The sequence below is a fragment of the Scylla paramamosain genome, chromosome 17 (assembly GCF_035594125.1).
Source record: "Scylla paramamosain isolate STU-SP2022 chromosome 17, ASM3559412v1, whole genome shotgun sequence".
Lineage (NCBI taxonomy): Eukaryota > Metazoa > Arthropoda > Malacostraca > Decapoda > Portunidae > Scylla > Scylla paramamosain.
The window spans coordinates 8,117,501-8,139,664 of record NC_087167.1 but is presented as its reverse complement, the minus strand read 5'-3'; the positions used below and the strand labels follow the sequence as shown (position 1 = coordinate 8,139,664).

The 22,164-nt window shown below is 42.8% G+C and overlaps 1 protein-coding gene across 5 annotated transcripts in view; it reads right to left on the bottom strand.

Moving 5' to 3' along the window:
* The window catches only part of LOC135108425 (uncharacterized), an 88,992-nt gene that overhangs the window by 58,366 nt on the left and 8,462 nt on the right, over positions 1 to 22,164 (bottom strand). For 3 of the 5 annotated variants that reach the window (XM_064019389.1, XM_064019393.1, XM_064019391.1), the window contains exon 2: positions 5,820 to 8,068. In XM_064019389.1, the coding sequence (XP_063875459.1) occupies positions 5,820 to 6,750 (931 nt within the window). In that variant the 5' untranslated portion in view covers positions 6,751 to 8,068. Of the gene's footprint in view, positions 1 to 5,819; positions 8,069 to 10,628; positions 10,684 to 22,164 lie in introns of all 5 variants that reach the window. The other 2 variants (XM_064019390.1, XM_064019392.1) reach the window with 2 other exon arrangements.

Below are 22,164 nucleotides of genomic sequence, written 5' to 3'. Positions count from 1 at the left end.
CCTGTACACTGAGTGCTGATTCACTGAGGACCAAACATCGTAAATGTAACCAAGAAAATTGTGAAAAAAAAAATTAGAAAAGTTGAAAAAAAAGGACAAGATTTTGAATGGAAACCAGGAAATAAGGACAAAAAAGAAGAGAAAAATAAAAGTGAAGAAATTGTATCCATTCATTAATGAGGAATTCTAACCGTCAAGTAACTCGCCACTGAGAAACAAAATTGTGACTGACATCCAGAGAATAATGCCATAAAAAGTAAAAATAAAATAAATAAATAAATAAATAAATAAATAAATAAATAAAAGATTTTGTTAACGAGAAAACTATCAATAACGTGACTTTCCACTGAGGAACAAGACTGAAAGAGGAAATAAAGAATAATGACGAAAACGATAAAAACTTAGGAGAAAATAAACTCTGTACCGGCAACCTGAGAAGCCTGTGAATTATGTGTTGATTCACTGACGAGCAAGTCTGCGAGTGTATCCTTGAAAATAATGATCACAGGAAAAGTGGAAAATTGAGAAAAGAAAAAAATCTGTAGTCGATAATGAAGAAGTTGGCTCGTATAATTATATTGAGGCGTAAGTCAAACATGCTACAAATCCTTCTTATCAATAAAAGGAATCAATTAAATGTTATTATTTTCAATATCCTTTTCTTCTGAATGGAGTGAACTGACTGTGTAATGAGCTTGAATAGACTCAGTAGTAGTAGTAGTAGTAGTAGTAGTAGTAGTAGTAGTAGTAGTAGTAGTAGTAGTAGTAGTACTAGTAGTAGTAGTAGTAGTAGTAGTAGTAGTAGTAGTAACAACCGAAGACTTAGTATTAGTATTAGTAATTCAAATTGACACACAAACAAACAGTACAAAAGTAACAAACACACGTGAAAGGGGAAAGGCCGTGATCTGTCGAGGTGAGACTCCATCACAGACACAATAACCGAATACTCTCTCTCTCTCTCTCTCTCTCTCTCTCTCTCTCTCTCTCTCTCTCTCTCTCTAAGGCTAACGCGACTACCCTCAGTTTTGAAATTGAGATGGAAAAAAGGCATCACTTTCCATTTCATTGGTCTTCAATTCACACCATGAAAGGTTCTGCATAAACTCTTCACAAACACCCACAAGAGAAGGAAACGCATTATAAAGATTAGATTTTCCAATGTACAGCCAGTAGACTCTCTAGCGGCGGCTGTAGAAGAAATTAAATGCCCCAGTGTTGTTTGGCATTGAGGAACGGTGTGGCAGATGGCAGTGAAGGGTTTAAGGAGCTCTATCGGATGTTCGTGTGAAAGGATTATGTAATTATGTTTTTAATGTATTGTAGTAGTAGTAGTAGTAGTAGTAGTAGTAGTAGTAGTAGTAGTAGTAGTAGTAGTAGTAGTAGTAGTAGTAGTAGTAGCGGTACCAGCAACAGTCGTAGAGGCAGCACCACGACCACCACGACCACCACCACCACCACCACCGCCAGCATTAGCCTCAGTACAAGTATTCCAGCAAACACACCCCTCCCGGACACGCACAGCAGCAAACACGACGCGGGCCACAAATCTTGACTAGTGTCGCGATTTCCAAACTTGTTCATCCCCTCCATTCCCTTCCCCTCTTCTCCTCCCCATCCCCATCTCCCTCCTCCTCTCCCTTCGCCCTTTTTACTTCTTTTTTTCTTCTCTCCCTTCATTCATCTCCATTTGTCCTTCCTCCCTTCCCTCTTCCCTTCCCTTTTTCTTTCTGTTTCTCTTCCTTTCCTCTTTACCTATCTTCATTTGTTATTCTTCCCTCTTTCTACCTTCCATCTCTTCCCTCGTTCTCCTTTTCCCTTGTTCTTCTTCCTTCTTCTATTTTTCCTTGTCTTTTTTCATCTCTTTCTTCTATTTTCTTTCCTCGTTTTTCCCCTTCTCCTATTTTTGCATACTCCGTCTTTCTCCCTCTTTTTTCCTCCCTTCCCCCTTTCGTACATCTACTCACATCTCTTCCCCTCCATTTCTCTTCTTTTTCCGTCTCTTCCCTCCTTGCCTCTTCTTCCTTTCCCTCACGTTATCATCTTCTTCCTCCATTCATCCCTTTCTATATCGCACACACCCCTCCTCTCCCCTCCTCTCCCTTCCTGTGCAGAAAATAAAAAACATAAAAACAAAAAAAAAGGTTCCAGTTATATTGGCAATAAATTTTTTAACGTTTTTATTTCACGCCACAGCAGCATGACGAAGAGGAGAGGGAGAGGAGAGAGAGAGAGAGAGGGAGGGGAGAGAGAGGTGGAGGAGGAAAATGAAGGGCAAAGAGAGAGGAGGGAGAGGACAAGGAGGACGGCATTAGTATGGCTGCTAAGAATATAATATTGATAATGAGATTGGCTAAAACTTTCCAAAATTTCTCTCTTTAAAAAAATTTCACTTCGGTAGAATACATGGGATGGTTTGTGGTACATTGCCCTTGTTTGTTTTAATTATTCTCTCTCTCTCTCTCTCTCTCTCTCTCTCTCTCTCTCTCTCTCTCTCTCTCTCTCTCTCTCTCTCTCTCTCTCTCTCTCTCTCTAACAAACACGTCTTGAGAAAAAAGTTGTAGAAGTGAATTAAAAGTGAATAGAATTATTGGCAAAGGAGAGATTCGTGGATTGACTGCATAAATCATTAACTCCTCCTCCTCCTCCCCCTCCTCCTCCTCCTCCTCCTCCTCCTTACTGCGTCTCTATCTCCCAGACCACCAGACATTCATATCCTCCCCAGTATTCACTATTAGCAGCAGATCACTCCTCTCCCTCATATTGCAGCTACACCTCTCTCTAATGCAATAGGTGAGTTTAATGGGGCAAATAGGACGTTAAATAATGTTGCTGTTTGATATCATTCGCACTCATCCTATTTCTACTTATCCCTCGTTTTCTTTCTTCTTTTTTTTCTTTCTTTTCTTCTTTGTCTTCTTCCTCCGTCTCTGTTTCCTCTCCTTCTTCTTCTTCTTCTTCTTTCTCCTCTTCTCTTCTTCTCCTATGTTCCTCCTCTTCCTCCCCCTTTCTTCGTTTTCCTGTGCTATCCTGCCTCTCCCACTAATAGCTAAAATAGAGTAGTTACCCAAACAGCCTAGTAAGGACCTCAGGGCAGATTGCTATTTGTACTTCTTTTGTATTCCTTCGTATACTGTTCTTCCTCCTCATCTACCTCGTCTTTTTTTTCCTTCTTCTTCCTCCTTTTCTTCCTCTTCCTCCTTCTCTTCCTCCTCCCCCTCCACCTCCTCCCTCTCCTATGATGTCACGGTCACTGCTCAAGGTCACAAAATCAGGCGACTGCAGAAGGAGAGCTGACCAACACAGGGACACAGGGCAGCTCCCGTTAAGGTTGTGATTTGAGGCTTCACTCCAAGAACTAGACTTTTTGAGACGAATATTCTCTCTCTCTCTCTCTCTCTCTCTCTCTCTCTCTCTCTCTCTCTCTCTCTCTCTCTCTCTCTCTCTCTCTCTCTCTCTCTCTCTCTCTCAATATCTCCATCCATGTGTGTGTGTGTGTGTGTGTGTGTGTGTGTGTGTGTGTGTGTGTGTGTGTGTGTGTGTGTGTGTGTGTGTGTGTGTGTGTGTGTGTGTGTGTGTGTGTGTGTGTGTGTGTGTGTGTGTGTGTGTGTGTTTGCAAGGTTTCAAGTCCTCCAATCCGGGGTAAAAGTGCAAACAGATAGAACGAAATATTAAGAGAAAAAAGAATAAGTTTTTTTTTCCTTTTTTCTTTTATTTTTTTATTTTTTTTATTTTTTTTTTTTTCTCTCTCTCCGATAGAGGCGCGTCCATTAAGTGCCTGTGGGGGAGGCGACGCTCAGACAATACCTTGGCTCCTCTTCCACCACTTCCACTACCTCCTCCTCCTCCTCCTCCTCCTCCTCCTCCTCCTCCTCCTCCTCCTCCTCCTCCTCCACCACTTCCACCACCACCACCACCTCCTCTTCCTAATCCACCACTACCACTGCCTCCTCCTCCTCTTCCTCCTCCTCCTCCCCCACCACCTCCTCTTCTTCCTCCAATACTTACATTACCAACACCTCCTCCTCCTCCTCATCCTCCTCCTCCTCCAGGAATGCATATGTAAAATGGAAGGCATTATCGTTATTGTAATACTGAAGTTAACTTGTACTGTTCTTATCAACTGACATTTTCCGCCCAAGAGAGAGAGAGAGAGAGAGAGAGAGAGAGAGAGAGAGAGAGAGAGAGAGAGAGAGAGAGAGAGAGAGAGAGAGAGAGATTAAGTACACACACGGGAGAAAAATTTTAAAAGCCTAACTAACACCAACACTACTACCACAAAGGCGACATCACATCGGGCCAAAGAAAACGGGAAGAGGCAAGAGAAGAGTGTGATAGAAAATGGAGTGCTGGACGCTGATCCCCGCTGTGTAATAAACTTTTTGGGGGGTGTTCACTTTGTTCGTCCTTCCTGCTAATAGGCTTACGTGCTTTTGTCATTCTTCCATCTACGTTACGCGAGGAGGAGAGTGAAGTGAAGTGAAGATGGACTATGAAAATGTGTCAAATATGTACAGACTTCGTGTAATACAACCACATCAAGTAGATGAAGATGGTAATGATAATACTAACAACAACAAGATCAAGAGGAACAAGAAGAACAAAAAAAATAAGAACAAGAAGAACAAAAACAAGAACAAGAAGAAAAAGAAGATGAATATGATGGTGTTGATGATGATGATGATGAAGACGATGAAAACTGAGTAAGGAGGAGGAAGAGGAGGAGGAGAGGAAAAAAGAGAAGAAATAATCACATAAAAAAACCAAGGGAGGGAGAGAGAGAGAGAGAGAGAGAGAGAGAGAGAGAGAGAGAGAGAGAGAGAGAGAGAGAGAGAGAGAGAGAGAGAGAGAGAGAGAGAGAGAGAGAGAGAGAGAGAGGATTTTATAACGCATGTAGGTTTCGTTCTGGGAAGAGTACAGTATTTGCTTCATACAAGGGAGAAGAGGAAGTGGTGGTGGTGGTGGTGGTGGTGTGAAGGGTGCAGGGAAGGGAGGGCAAGGCAGTGTAAGCTCTCTGAACCCTGAGTAATACAGTACAGTTTAGCAAACCTCGGTCTTGCTTCATGTCTTATTAATTCACAACAAACACGAGGAGATTATTCCGAGGCATATTACTAACTTTACTCAAATAACTCCTCTCTCTCTCTCTCTCTCTCTCTCTCTCTCTCTCTCTCTCTCTCTCTCTCTCTCTCTCTCTCTCTCTCTCTCTCTCTCTCTCTCTCTCTCTCTGGGTGAGTCCGTCTATGCACGGACCACCTAATGCAGACTTGCTTCTGCAGAGAGTAATGAGCTGTCTTAAAGTGTACGGACGGTTATAAGGTGTCCGTGGAGAATTAGTGTGTGCGTGTGTGTGTTTATGTAGGAGGGACACTGGCCAAGGACAACAAAAACTGTGTGTGTGTGTGTGTGTGTGTGTGTGTGTGTGTGTGTGTGTGTGTGTGTGTGTGTGTGTGTGTGTGTGTGTGTGTGTGTGTAATCCACGACTGCAGTAAGAGCTTTTGAAAATAGTTCCAGGGATGCATTGTGTGGAGCTTAATATGAATAACTTACTCCCCTATTCGCCTAACCAATATCCGTGCATAATACAGTTCACTGCAAGAGGGCAGAGCTATTAAGCGTCCCCCTCTGCCTCCTCCCATGAGGTATTACCTTTTCATAAATTTAATCAATTGATGTTGAAAAAAATACCTGCACTTTGGCAAGAGAGAGCATTCTATGAAAAAAAAAAATACGTTTGTCATTCCCCCTTCGCCATCGGCCGCAGGAGTCAACAGTCATTAATCATTGAGTAACAACGAAAACAAGAGACTTAAACTTACCTTTATATGGAAGCGTCGGCACCAGCGGGCCCTGCACGGGGGATCCGTCCATGTGCTGCACCAGTAGCTGAGCAGGTGGGGAGGAGCCGCGGAGGGTGGCGGCGCTCCTTGAAGTCTTGTTGGGTTTCTGCCTGATCTTTACCGAAAAACTTTGCAAAAGTTGTCCCGGAGCGGTTTGCAAGTTTTCGTGTGGTCGCGTTGAGTTGGCAGAGCCGCCACGAGTGAGCGAGAGCAAGAGGTCTTCAACTTGCTGGCAAAATTTGGTGTGTTTGTCCAGTGGTAGTAAGTCCTTTCCCTCACCCTCCTCCTCTCCACGGACCTCCACTGTGTTCGATCCCGATGACAGTTCCTCTGCGGCCTCTGGGACAGGAAGAGAGGTGGAGGAAGTTTGCTGCTGCAGCAGGAGCCTTAGGGAGGGTGTCAAAATCAGATCAGCAGGAGCCACTACCTGCCTCCTCGGTCCACCCACATGAGCCTGAGTACTGCTTGTGCTGTCATCAGCTTGGCAAGGCGACGGCGGCGTGGCACTGCTGCTACTCACAGGCTTCACGCTGCTGCCAGGTGTGCGGATGGGCCTCGCGCTGGGACCCAGTGTGTTTGACGTTGTATCTGAGGATTTTACGTATTTTTCTATGTAGTTGTCCATGCTATTAGCGTGCGAGGGGCGAGGAGCAGAGGTGTGTAGGTGGCCTGGAGGCGTGTGACTGATGCTAAATTTATTCAGAAAGACGCCATGGCCATTCTCCTCGCCCCTTATCCGCTGTCCACCTCCGCCTTCAGCACTGTGATTCTTCGTTGCCGTCGTGTTGTGGATTCGTGGCGGCATTCCAGCTTCCCTCACCGCCATGGCCACGGCTGCCAGAGTCCACGACACAGCGAGAACGACGAGAAGAGACGCAAGAGGCCCGTTCGAGATGAGTCTGCACGCCATCTCTCAAGTCTTAGCAATGTGTACGGTGCGCGGGTGAGGTGTCTGCCGCCTCAACATCGCGGGCGCGTACCTTATCTTACTGTGTTTAGGTCCTTGCATATGAAGTTGCTGCTTTGCTTATAGGTTAAATACACATGTGCTATTCTTAACTTCTTCTTAGGAACCAAATAACGTGCGTCACCACAACATCAAGACGAGAAATCAACAAACTTAAAGTAACCAACGTTGTGTGCGTCTACCCTCTACCTACCAGAAGACACGTAAAAGTGAAGTCAACAGTCTGCAGGTGGGAAAGATTGACTATTTACAGTGATATGTAAGATTCTTAGGCCACCGGAGAAGGAACAAAATGGCGATATGTCAAGATACACTACTATTATCACAACACCAAACTTGTAAGTCAATGATGTGCCACGGAGCGTTTAGTCAGCCGCTCGAAAAACTTAAAAGTCTGATGCTACACGTCTACTAATTATACACCAACACACTTAAGAAATAATGTTGTTTTTCCTCTCAGTCTGACAAAACTTTTCACGTCCACACTTCATGGAGCACTGGTGAACACGCCATTCACTGTTTTTCCAAGTTCATCTTTTTTCCACACGTTCTTTCGCGGCAGCTTTCGGTATTCCTTTCAACTCTTTCACTCTAATGTCAACTGTGCACCTGTTGCTCGTATCATTCTGTGTCTCGAATGTAAGCAGTGTAAGAGTGACGCGGAGATCTGGTTTGCAGAACGGACAGTAGGAAGAGAGAGGCAAATATAGATGTAGAAGGCCACTTTTTTAGTTCACAACGCTGCTCTCACCATCGCAGGCAAAGTCAAAAGCCAACGGACACAACGCACACAAACACTAAACACACATCAAAAAATTGCATATGATCGTAGTTTATATTCCTGTCTTGTTTGCTCGGCGTGCGACACTGCAGTCAAATAAAAAGAAACGGAGAGAGAGAAAAAAAAATCTAGTAAGCATTCAGCGGGCGGCGGTCCTCGCAACACCAACGGTCCTCTTCCTCCCTCGCGCTTGCTGCCACACTTTCTCCCTGTATTGCCAACCTCTTTCCCCGTGTTTCCATAGTGTTTCTCAGCTGATGAAGAGCGGACTAGTGTTGTCTGACCACGCTCCGGGCCTCGCTGTCTCGTTTGAACTGAAGCAGCAGTGGAGAGCGCCCGTCAGATGTGAGTTATGTAAGAACGTGTGTGTGTGGGAGTGTGGGAGTGTGTGTGGTTTTTGCAGTCCGTCCGTCAGCCATGATCTTCAATGTCCATCCTCGTGTGAAACTTTTCCTCTCCGTCCCACTCTGCTAGACGCGCCTGCAAACAAACACAAGTTGCTGTTAATATTATTTTGGTTTAATAATAATAATAATAATAATAATAGTAGTAGTAGTAGTAGTAGTAGTAGTAGTAGTAGTAGTAGTAGTAGTAGTAGTAGTAGTAGTAGTAGTAACGGCATCCCTATTCTACTACTACTTTACTACTACATAATCACGAAGACATCAAGAACGACTGAAAATTATCATGACATTTTTATTCCCCCTATCCACACATCCACACACACACACACACACGCACACACACACATACATACACATAGACGCACGCCAGTCACCCTTCAGTCTCTTCCTTCCCTTCCCTTCACACTCTCTCGCAGACACACACTCAGCACACGTGGGGGACGAATGAGAGAGAATCGCCTGCCATTATCCAAACACTCCCTCACTCAGGTCACAATCGCCTGTAGTGCAGCTCAATGTAGCGGAAGTTAAGAGTTTTGTTAGTCGAAAATGTAAGTAGAAAATATTATACACTCACTATCGTCCTGTGCTTTCTCTATGGCTGGGATACTCTCTCTCTCTCTCTCTCTCTCTCTCTCTCTCTCTCTCTCTCTCTCTCTCTCTCTCTCTCTCTCTCTCTCTCTCTCTGGTGATTTTGACTTATTTTAAAAAGTTCGCTTCATGTTTGACTCTCTTATGGTGAGTTGTGTCTATCAGTTACCCCAGCACTCTCTCTCTCTCTCTCTCTCTCTCTCTCTCTCTCTCTCTCTCTCTCTCTCTCTCTCTCTCTCTCGCTCGCTCTTACCTGACAATCAATTTCCCCTGCAATGGATTTAAGCCTCCTCGTGCTGTCCATCCTTTATATGTCTGGTATTATGCTCCCCCTATTCCAAACGCATGACTATACTCTCTCTCTCTCTCTCTCTCTCTCTCTCTCTCTCTCTCTCTCTCTCTCTCTCTCTCTCTCTCTCTCTCTCTCTCTCTCTCTCTCTCTAATGGTAATCGTAGTAGTAGTAGTAGTAGTAGTAGTAGTAGTAGTAGTAGTAGTAGTAGTAGTAGTAGTAGTAGTAGTAGTAGTAGTAGTAGTAATAATCGCAGTGGTAAAGGAAGAGATGAGCAAAGAGTGAACGCATTCAGCCTCTGCATCTTTCCCTCTCTCCCAAATAAATACCAGCATTGCGTTGCGTCAAGGGAATCACCGTGCACTCGCTATTACGAATGACTGGCATCAAGGGAATACTTCGCATCAGGAACCATCAGGAACCAATTTATCGCTCACGGATGGATTAAAGGAATTACCCAAATGAAACGCCATATATAGGGAAACAGCTGCTGCAGGTACCTAGGACAGAAAAAAGTGCTGTGCAGTGAAGTTTCTCTTTGTGTGTGTGTGTGTGTGTGTGTGTGTGTGTGTGTGTGTGTGTGTGTGTGTGTGTGTGTGTGTGTGTGTGTGTGTGTGTGTGTGTGTGTATATATTTTCAATTTGAGGTATATTTTTTCTTTCAATAAACTACTACTACTACTACTACTACTACTACTACTACTACTACTACTACTACTACTACTACTGCTGCTGCTGCTGCTGCTGCTACTACGACTACTACTACTACATCTTGTATTACTACTACTACTACTACAACTACTACTATTATGTGTGTATGTGTGTGTGTAATTAAGCAACTCATCAAATATTCCTCAGAAATTATCGATCATTGGTAAAAGTAAGGACGATGGCAGTGGAAAACGGGCGTGCTTCTAAAAAAAAAAAAAAAGAAAGAGAAAAAAGAAAAAAAACACAAGAATTACAGTAGACACTAGTAACAGGCACGTACATACGCAAATATGAATCACATCTTGAGTACTTTTCCTATTTTGACGTATACTACTGTGTCGGATATATCTTTTATTTCTCCTTCTTTCAGTTCGGACATTCACGTGTTATGAAAAAAAAAATGCAGGTGCTTGGGTTTGACATAGCTCATGTTTGGCTGTCAGTTTTACATGATGTCTGCGATATTGATACTGCGTGGACCACTGGGGCAGGAGGAGGAGGAGGAGCAGGAGGAGGAAGAGGAGAGGAAGCGGAAGGAGAGGGAGGGAGGAGGAAGAGAAAAAGAGGGAATGTAAATTTTTTCTGGTCGAGAGTATAGATATAGAAATAAAAAAAAAAAATACATATGGAGTTTACTCGGTGTGGCTGGCAGGTAGAGGTGTGGATTCCCAACGCGAGGCACTACAGAGCATACGATACAAGAGAGAGGCGCAGCAGTGGTGCCCTTAACTTTGACTGTGACGATGTGATGATACGAGCACATGATCGTACTTAGCAAAAATTAAAAATTAAAATACAGACATGAAGTTCTCTTACCGTTTAGTTGTGTCAGAAGTGTCTTTCAAAATTCAAACTCGTCACCACGCCCCTTTCATTAAACTTAGAGAGAACCTGTCGCGAAAAAGATAAATAAATAAATAAATAAATAAAAATCGCCTACGAAATTATGGCTGAATAACACTTTCTTCACTTATCCTACACGTGTGTGATGAGGGAATACATATCACCACAGGAAGAACCAGCAGCAGCAGACTTGTAACCTTACCTAACCTGATGTAGAGTGAGAGATGTAAGTAGAGGCGAGGACTTCTTACGTAAAACTGTAACAAATAAATTACATGTCACTAATGAGGCTTTTGTGATAAGCTGGTCTATCTAATCTACGGAAAGAGATGTACGATAGTAAAGGCGAAAGGTCCTTAAATAAGAATGTGACACGTGAATTCACATCGAATAATGAAACGCGTGCCAAATGTGTTATGTTTGTGGACGAGAGACAAGCATTCTAACCTCGAGGCATTCCAGGCCCTCACTGCGACTGTTTTTAAAGGCCATAGAGGTAATGAACCTATTCTAACGGATGCCTTTTTCCTACTGACAGCGTGTGCCTAAACCATCACTGGAATCATGAACGCAGCTTTGATAATCGTGGTAACTTTCTTTAAAGCCTATTACCCCTCAGGACGCGGTAACCTTTTTTTTTTTCTTTTTTCTTTTTTTCTTTTTTTTTTTTGGCTAAGAGTTGATCATTTGAACTTTTATGGCAGCTATCTTTAAAATCAGTGGAATTGTGTTCTGCATTCAATGAAATCCTCTAAAAATCTCTAGTTTCATGCAATTTTTAGAAACACTTTATTATTTTTGTTAACTGAAAGAGCCAATCCGGTGTTTAAAAGAGTTAAGAGTAGCTGAGATCAGACCCACGGGTGTTTGGGGTTTTACATCCGAATATCACAGAAGGCATGGGGGAAATAGTCAGCATATCTCCACTTGAAACCGGATGGGGGGAACACTGGACTTATTCAACGTAACCTTTTGGAAATGTCCTGTCCCCTTTTCTCTTTTTTTTTTTTTGGTCTCTTTTTATAATGTCATTTACTGATCTTCCTATACATTCCCCTAGATTGTATTTCCTACCCCTCGGCCACTCGTATCATGCAAAAACAAAACAAAAATAAAATAAAATAAAAAAAGATAGCACACCGTACCAGCCGACACGTGTATGATTTATTATTTTTCCTCTTTTAATCTGACCTATTTTTTTCATATATATCTTTTCTTTTTTTTTTCTCCTTTTTTTTAAGCCGTGATGATCCGTCGCCCGGTGTCTTCTCTTAGCGTTCACTCACACCCGGTATTCTTTTCCCGTTTATATTTTTGTGTTCATTTTTTTAGCAGCGCACACGTGACCGGGGCCGCGTGACCCTCGATTTTGCTGCTGCGCCACGTCCTCCCCAATACACCCCACCCGCGATGTGTCCTCTTTAAGTATAACAAGAGCAAGTAACACAACAACGCTCCGCACTCTTATCCACGCAATGCCCAGATGATAATGTTTTCTATCCTCGGTCAACATGCAGCTTACATTACTAACGGTCCGGGGAGCTGATGTGAAAATGAATGTTACGGGTAATTGAAGTGAGATGTTACAGAATTATACAAGTCTCATTCTTACAGACGAAACTATTCGTATATATATTTTTTAGGGGGGTAAGTAAATACTGCATACGTCATAGATATAATGCGTTATTATGTATTTACTTATTTGCCTTTCTATCTATTTGCTTACTTGTTTAACCCTTTCACTGCTGTTTGCCTCGTCTTTCTTTAATCACTAACCACTCTGAAACATCTTTTCTTGTTTCGCCGCCGCCTGCAAACACTGTACTGACTAAAAATCGCAAAACGTATTCTTTTTTATGCCTTATCTTTGTTGTAGATGCTTATAAAGACCGCATCCATCGTTTTTTAATGCTGTGAATCAATGCATACCGCAGTGAAAGGGTTAAAAAAATCACTGGGAGGTTATACGTGGCAGATACGTTAAGTTAGATTCGATCAAGTAAAACAAAACTGTAACAGTAATGGCGTACATAATGAACTATGCAATGTTAATTATAAATATACCATACGAGTGAGTGAGACGGGTGATCGCAAGTTGGTATCACTGGTGTAAACATCTCATCTCTGAAGCCGCACCTCAAACACCACTGGATGACGAGCCCACTTTGAACCTTGTGATTGGTGTCTACTCCCCGAGGTGCGTCTGCCTCCTGGGACGCAACCGACCTAAACCATATTCGGGTACTGATATTAACACCATATATAAACTTGCCACTAGAATATCATTAGGTTTATTATATATCAGGTTTATTGTACATACTGGAATATGCCTTTTATTGTTCCTTCCGAGATCTGCTTAAGGGAAACTGCATATCGACATTTTCATTCTTTCTTTTCCTCCTCTCACTTCACCTGCCTCGCTCCCTCGCTCCCTCCCTTCCTCCTCCTGCTCCTCCTCTCCGGCACATCGCAGCGCTCTCCAGTAACAGCAAGCAGCAGGAACCTCGGCTCATTTTCTATATTAACTCACATCACACTTCCCACACCCTCCTGCCTGCCTGCCGCGGTCCCTGCAATCCCCCTCGCCCACTTAGAGAATTATCATCAGTACGGAAAACATTTAATAGTTCATTCCAGCAACCTGCCAACCTTGATATATTTTTCACTCAATATATGCTTCCTCCCCTCCATCCTCTCACTTCCTCGCTGGAAAAAATAGATTTAATAAACTGTACAAGGAAGAAATATTATCTCTCAGAAATACTTGTTAGTCACCCCTCCAAAACGTAGGAGAAAAATATATTCATGTATCTGTGATGAAAAGAAAACGAGGAATTTGTACCCATATATCTAGAAATTCCTATTTAAAAAAAATCTATCAAAATAAAGCTCAACCCTTTAAAAAAATGAATAAATAAACACTCCATCCTCTCCTCCAGAAATGCTACCATGCCTTAAAATGGAAAACTAAAAGAAATGAACAAAAAGCCTCACGTAAATGCTTGTCACACTCATGCAACTCTCCCTTCAGCCCTCCTCCCTCCTCCCCGTTCACTTCACACCCTGCACAACACGACCCTTCCCTCTTACTTTACAGCCACGCATTCCGCTTCAGCTATGCGTTCCATTCTGCTGATTAATTTTATTCTGACCCACTTACGATTACATAATGGTCTTTTTTTTTACACCTCTTTCTTATACGATAATCTTATTAAATGATCTCTCTCTCTCTCTCTCTCTCTCTCTCTCTCTCTCTCTCTCTCTCTCTCTCTCTCTCTCTCTCTCTCTCTCTGTTAATTAAGCCATTACAATAACTTATACCACCAAAGTATCGATTTAAGTAAGTGTTTCCCTGGTATTCATTCAGAGTTTGCGAAATGCCTCCCTCTCATCAATTCCTCAGTGTTTTTACAGCAGTATTAGTCTATCAGTGGCACACGGAAGTGATTTCAAGACGGGGGAATGAAGAGAGATGCTTTTAATGAATCTCAATACGCAAGAGAATGATGATATAAAAACTCAGACAGTAGTAGATCGGAGGTGCTTCATCTGGACCATAAATCTTCCGAGGATCAAGACCAGAGGGGATAGGAAACATCATTAAGAAGAATTCCAATAACAGGCACAATATAGTCAGAAGAAGGAGGGTAAAGAAAGAGCAAGCCCTGAACCATCCACTGTGAAGTTGTCAGCAACGATCCGAGAGAAGAATTCAGATTTAGAAATAGAAGAAATGGCATCTGGGTGAAATAGATGAGGGAAAGATGGAGAAGAAGAAAAACTATCTGAAATATTTTTGGAGAAATGCCAAACATCACGAAAAGATGAACTGGCTTTTGAAATTTCTTACTGATGAGAGACTTTTGGCAAGCTGGATTTACCTTTCATTCGGACAAAAATGTAAAGGGTGTAAGTTTCGTGGGATGCAAAGCTTATGTACTCCACCGTTTGTGTGCGAGTTGCCTCTGTATCCTGGACTGCACGAGGGAAAGCTGAACTGAAACAATGCTTGCCAACTTGTGGGGTTAAAGAATGTCTACGAGTATACATCCGTGCCTCTATGACGGGTCCTAAAACGCAGCCAACAGGAAAGCTTCAGTTAGTCTAGTGGATTATGGAGGGAATTTTGACTTATGATTGAAATTTGTTACTACCTTTACAATATAACAGAATTTTGTTGTTGTTGTTGTTGTTTGTTTGTTTATCAAGCACCCATATGGTCATTTTCATAGTAATGTCATAAAAAAAACGTCATTTCACATTAACTCTTTAAAAATCATAATGGCAAGGCTCGTGATTTGCTTGATCTAAATGTGTGTGTGTGTGTGTGTGTGTGTGTGTGTGTGTGTGTGTGTGTGTGTGTGTGTGTGTGTGTGTGTGTGTGTGTGTGTGTGTGTTATCTATTTCCCTTTAAATATCTATGCACCAAGCAGGTTATCACGTTCCTACAGCAAATGCTTTCACTCTGATCCGGCACATGTAATGCCTGGATGAAAGCAAAGAAGAACAAGGTCAACACGAATGGCTGGCGAGTGTTGGTACTCTGGACGCACGCAGCAGAGAAGGATTACAGCCTGATCACTGCCACTTGCTTTACTAATCTTGCGAGTACCACTTTTCAAAATGTGTAAATGGATTAGTACTCTCAAATTGAATAAGTAAATAGATAAATAAATACATAGGCAGTTCTGACGGCAGCATCGTCTTTATTACTGCTTTAATAATACCTCCTCTTTACCTCTTTTATTCACTTTGTTTACGCAGACAGGAAAAAAAATAGCTGAAGAATGTAACAATACCAGCTACAGTAACTCAATGTCACTATAATCCAGAAACGCGAATATGGGAAAAGTTAAGTCATAGCAAAAATCACACATTAATTTATTCAAATGTGCACCGCGATGTAATGATACCTTTCTTAGCGGCGATCATTTTGCAAGTGTTGGGATAATTTTTGAAACACCGACAATTCTCTCTCTCTCTCTCTCTCTCTCTCTCTCTCTCTCTCTCTCTCTCTCTCTCTCTCTCTCTCTCTCTTGGCAAACAACTGATATATTTTCTTTTTTTCGCATTTTTTTTTTCTTTGCATCATTAAATTATAACGTCTAGAAGGAAAATTATAACTTATGTTTCTGGAGACGAACGTACAAGTATGGAATGGAGTGGGAGCATACATATATGGAATGGTGTGTGTGGAACGTACTGGAATGGTGTGAAACGTACTGGAATGCTGTGAAACGTACTGGAATCGTGTGGAACGTACTGGAATGCTGTGAAACGTACTGGAATGCTGTGAAACGTACTGGAACGCTGTGAAACGTACTGGAATGGTGTGGAAATCAGCTTACAGTTTCCATAAATGATCCTCTCTGTACCGCCCCGCCCCGCCCCGCATCGCACCGGAGCGCCTTTAAAGATACGATGATCAATTACGTAATCCAACCAAACCTAAATCTATTTCTCTAAAAAAGTGACTTCGTTCCTTCGCCCTCCCGCTATGGTTATTGATCTAACTTAAACTCTTAGCCTTTATGTCATCCTTTCTTTGTTGTCTTCTCAATCATTCTCCTGCCATTGTCGTCCAGCTGATATACAAGGAAGCACCATGATTGCCAGGAGTTCCCGCGGCTCACCCTGGCTCACTAGCGCAGTACAGGGACAGGGGAGAGGATGCAGGTATGCGCTCCAAGTCACCTATGCAGCTTCTCAATATGCCTTACATGTTTTCCTAAAGTAAATTCGTCCTGTTCAACTTACTAGGCAAAAAAAAATCACTGCTGCGGGAAACCCAGTAAAATCACCAGCGACCGCGAACAGCTGCAGAATAACAGCCCAGAAATTACGTCGCAAATTATCCGCGTGGTTTTTAACTCATAAGATACAGTATTCCAGCATTAAGGATAATAATGAACACAAGCACCAGTAATGAGATCTGTTGCCGGCACCTCTGAAAATGTCCCCTGATTATCGGAACACATAGATCTGCAAATTACGCCGGTAGATACAGACCCGCAGCTCAGTACTTAGAGCAACTCGCGCGTGAATGCCGAGCCATCACGCTGATATACGCACCATCAAAGTGACGCAATGTCCTGGCTTCCCATTTCCTTCAGGTCTGCATTTGTTTACGTGGCATATCGTTAGTAAATCATTTTTCCCAGATAGCCGCCAAGAGCAGGTGTGTCTGTGTGTGTGTGTGTGTTTGTGTTCGGTATTCAGAAAGAAACGCTTTGCTCTCTCACAACGACTACTTTCAAAAGCCACGAGATGATTAGCCGGGTTTTCAAGAGTGTTTCTCCGTTTAATAATGTAGAAAGCTTGTTAATCTGTCACTAGAATCATGAAAACCACCTGTGTCACTTTAACTAGGAGAGCCTTTTGAATGTAGCGGAGGAGCGGCGAAGTAGTATTTCACAATATGGCCGTGTGTGTGTGTGTGTGTGTGTGTGTGTGTGTGTGTGTGTGTGTGTGTGTGACGCTGAGTCGGCGGGCAACGCGGGGCCTGTCACAAGTAAGCCTCTGGGCCACACCTTGACAGCGCGGCGTGAAGGGTTGAGAACAGTGAGCCCTTAATATGGCCCGCCGCCGCTGCCACCACCATCACCACCACCACCACCACCACCACCATCTCCATCATGACCTGCCTCACCACCACCACCACCACCACCATGACCTGCCTCACCACCACCACCACTACCACCACCACCACCTGAATCGAATACATTGCACAGACACCATTCCCACCAGTACTGCTTGCATCATCACCACTACTACTACTACCACTACTATCTGCAATACGAACATTACCACCACCACAGGCCGGACCATGCACCACCACCACCACCACGACCTGCACCACCACCACCACCACCACCACCAGTTTTCAGTGCGTGTGAGAAGAAAGGAGAATGACGTTTTCTTTCTGTGTGACATAGTTACCCGCATTTCGTGATGTTAACGCAGCGAAAATATTTCCCAGGAGAGAAACTTTTAAAGCCACACCTGTTTGGCCTTAGTGTCTCTCCTCAAGGGAGTGTGTGTGAATTTCTTTGTAGTGTGGAAAGCCTAGTTGTTGTTTTCTCAAGAGAACATGTAAATCTCTCTCTCTCTCTCTCTCTCTCTCTCTCTCTCTCTCTCTCTCTCTCTCTCTCTCTCTCTCTCTCTCTCTCTCTCTCTTTCTTCTTCTTCTTCTTCTTTTTTAATATTTTTAAAAGAGTAGTTAATTTTTCTAATGGAGCATTAATTAATTTCTTTGTGGTGAGAAAGGAACAGTTATTGCTTTTTCAAGAGAGTTTGCATGAGTTTCTCGTTTTTTTTTTTTTTCTTGTACTGTGAAAACATGTCACTCGTGTTGCTTTGTCAAGGAAGTTTCTCTCTCTCTCTCTCTCTCTCTCTCTCTCTCTCTCTCTCTCTCTCTCTCTCTCTCTCTCTCTCTTGTAGTGATGAAAGAGTTGTAGTAACTGCGGACACGGGCTTGCTTCCCAGTGCCCGCATCGACACCACACTGACGCGTTTAGTTAAATATAATGTATGCTATTTGTTTCCACAGTTTTTGTGTAGGGTTAACGTTATCATTGGTTCCGAAAATCGTCTTAGGGCTAGGGCAACTCAAACTGTGACTAAAGATATCTTAAACATACAGAAAAAGTGTCGAAGTGGCAACAATGCACCAATCAGTTGTCACGGCGAAGGGGGAGGAGGCGGGGGTGGGTGGACGAGGCTTCTACGTACAAAAAAATAAATAAATAAATAAATAAAAATATCAGGTGAACGCATAACGACAGTAGTTATAGTGTTCTCAGGGAAGGTTATACTATTCCTTACAAGAGACGAAGATTTGCTGTAATGTGAGAAGGACAGACTATTTTGTAGCAGCAGAGCATGACGCGCCAAGGTGGTGGCGGCAGTGTGTGTGTGTGTGTGTGTGTGTGTGTGTGTGTGTGTGTGTGTGTGTGTGTGTGTGTGTGTGTGTGTGTGTGTGTGTGTCGCCATCCATCTTGCATCACTTACAATGGACAACTCGCTGCTCCGGCAACACCCAGGAGGGCGTCAGGCCAAATTAAAAGATAAATAACAAGAGCACCAGTTCTCCTTCCTTCCGTGGTGCAGCTCAACTATTAACACCTCCATGAAAAGCTACACAAATGATGATGCTTGTCTGACGAGGGTGATATTGATGTGTGTGTGTGTGTGTGTGTGTGTGTGTGTGTGTGTGTGTGTGTGTGTGTGTGTGTGTGTGTGTGTGTGTGTGTGTGTGTGTGTGTGTGTGTGTGTGTGTGTTTATCTATCTGCTTTCCTACATGTCTGCCAACCTACCTGACTGTTTGCTTACCTATCTATTTGCCTGCCTATCTATTTATCTACCTGTCTACTTCTCTCTACATACATATCTGTGTATCTACCTGTCTGTCCACCTGTGCATCCATATCTAACTATATTTAACTATGTCTGCATCTTTGCGTATTCAAAAAGCACAGCATGTTGTTGTACTGTTAAGACATAACATGTTTTCTTTATTCTTACTGAAAAACTGCGCGATGAACAGATATAAATATTCGTCTTTTCATCCATTGGTACAAATAACAGGACTGGGCTTTCAAGACACTCATACGTCCAGATGGTGAAGAATGGGACTGTGCACTGAGAGAGAGAGAGAGAGAGAGAGAGAGAGAGAGAGAGAGAGAGAGAGAGAGAGAGAGAGAGAGAGAGAGAGAGAGAGAGAGAGCAGGAGGGTGGCAAATACAATTATTAAAGTTCTGGTCTCTCTCTCTCTCTCTCTCTCTCTCTCTCTCTCTCTCTCTCTCTCTCTCTCTCTCTCTCTCTCTCTCTCTCTCTCTCTCTCTCTCTCTCTGTCCACAAGCAGTATTTGAATGCAGCACACGCATTAAGTTTTTTTTTTATTTTGCTTTACTCTTATTAGACAAGAAAAGGATGCATCACTTGGCAAGACACCTCATCAGTACCCTCACCTTCACCACCATTATTGACGGACGGACACACCACACCACACCACACCACACCACACCCGTCCAATAAAAAGCTAGTGGAAGATATTCAAGCTGTCCATCAGAGCTACGGAAAAAATAGAGTTACGAATACCAGTGAGGAAATGGAGGAGGTTGGCAAGAGTGATATAAAATTAAAAAAAGGAAAATGTGAAAAAAAGCATAACAGGAGGAAGGAAAAAGCAAGGAAGGAAGGAGAGGGAAGGTAAAAGGTTGTTATACACGAAAACATGGAGGGAAGGAAGGAATGAGCCACGAAAGGAAGAGAGACAAGAAAGATGGAGGAAAGAGAAGGGAATATTAGAAACTTTAAAAAAAATGGAAGAAAGAAAGAACGAGAGAAATGACAACAAGGAAAGAAAGATGGAAGGAGGGAAAGAAGGAGAAGGAAGTTAGAAACGGGAAGAAAACAAACTAAAAGGAATGAAGGAACGAAATAAAGAAAGCGACGAGGACATAAAGCGAAAAATATACATTAGGAAAAAGAACAGACGAGGAAAGATAGGGAGAGAGGAAAGAGAAAAGGCAAGAAAGATACCAGAAAAAAAAATAGTAGGAATCAACGAAAGGAAGAAGGAAAAACGGAGAAAGAGAACGGGATGTTAAAAATGAGAAAATGGATGAATAGAAAGAGCGAACCAAGAAAAACAAGAATCAAATAAAGAAAATGAAAGGGAAGTATAACGTCAGAAACAAAACAAAAAAACACAAATGGATGGGGAAGAAGAAGGAACAGATTAAGAACGATAGTGAGGAGACAAAAAACAAACAAACACAGGACAGAAGAAATTAACAAGGAAACGTAGAGAAAATAAATAAATAAATAAATAAGAAGGGAGGAAGACTGTAGAAACGAAAAAGAAAGGAAAGAAAGGAGAGGAGAAATGAACGAAGAAAAGCACGAGAGAGAGAGAGAGAGAGAGAGAGAGAGAGAGAGAGAGAGAGAGAGAGAGAGAGAGAGAGAGAGAGAGAGAGAGAACCATCTGTCTATTCATCAAGCCATCTACCAAGACAGCAAAACAAACCAAAACAAAACAAAGGTATCTTCACTTGTACAGCTATTTATACCTGTCTGTGCGCACAAACCAGTTATTAATATTACCTCCACTCTAATAACACCTAAACGGATGCAATACTCGCACTCCGGCGCAAAGGAATGGGGACGCAACACAAAGGGAATGAAGAGAAAGGCAAGGAGGGAGGAGGTAGGTGTAGCTACAGGCCCCGCGCTCTGCAGGTGCTGACGATCAAGGAAGGTGGGCTATTCAAGGCGTGTCAATAAGCGGGATACAATACGGCTGCGGATTAAGAACGGCGAGGACAGACAGACAGACAGGTATGTGTGTGTGTGTGTGTGTGTGTGTGTGTGTGTGTGTGTGTGTGTGTGTGTGTGTGTGTGTGTGTGTGTGTGTGTGTGTGTGTATCTTGTTCCCGTTTCTGTACCTTCGGATATCTCTCTCTCTCTCTCTCTCTCTCTCTCTCTCTCTCTCTCTCTCTCTCTCTCTCTCTCTCTCTCTCTCTCTCTCTCTCTCTATCCATATCTATTACATAAAATTGCAGTTATGTTTTCACAATTTTTTTATTTTTACAGGTTAAAGGAATTATTCTGACTATGCTCTCTCTCTCTCTCTCTCTCTCTCTCTCTCTCTCTCTCTCTCTCTCTCTCTCTCTCTCTCTCTCTCTCCAATACCAATACCAGCTAATACGAACAAGGCAAACAGAGCACCTCTCTATTGCACACACTGCGACAAAGATAATCACGTGAAAACCATTTACTTGATTTTACTTGACATCATGCATCCCGTAGCCTCGCCAGAATGTACAGCAGAGATCCGCCACGCCGCGCCACGCCATCTGCTGACACAATCCCTTCGCCTGGTGGTAATTACTTCTGGCCCAGTGGGTAACGCTCGTACCGGAGTTGGGTCTCAGTTACACGCCCTGGATCTATCAGGCTCTCGCAGGCAGCTTTGCACAGATCAGTTTCCCAGCGTTTCAGAAAATCCAGCGATGCACCAGAGGAAAGTGATCTTGGCACGGCATGAACGCCTCGGTGCCTGAGTACGGAGCAACAGCAATATGTGGTAGAAATGGTGTAGCAACTGAGGTTAGGTTTGGTTACGCTGACTGTGGCGGTAAATCAAATCAAATGGCGTACTTCTGCCGTAGGGAACAATAGCAGCAATGTTAAAAAGAAGCATGAAAAATTGAAGGATAGCAACTTAAAAATAGCGGGAACAAACAGTATAACAGTAGCATAAAATGATTAACTGCGTGAGTTCCGAGTGAAAGCAACAACAGTAATGGTAAAAAAGGAAAGGAAAAGAAGTAAAGCTTGTCAAAAATAACAATAAAACTATTATGCTAACATGAAGCAATAAACGTCAAGCGTAATGCTACAGAAAAAAAAAGAAAAACATGGAAGAAAAATTGAAAAAGCACACAAGCCGAAGAACTCTTAAAAGGCCAAGGGAGGCTGTGTTACTTCCCACCAACCATTCTACTAGAGGCAGTTATGCGGATTTGCGCACTAAACACACACTGAAAATTGACTTTCCCACAAAAATCCTGTCACGCTATTTCACTTTTATTATCACACAAACTGACAACTGTCCCGTGGTTTCTTTCAACAAGTTCATGGCGTAAGAAATTAAATATAAAGCCAAGGGAGTATATTTATTTCACTCACACCAAGGAACAGACACAAAAACCATACAAACAAACGAAGAATAC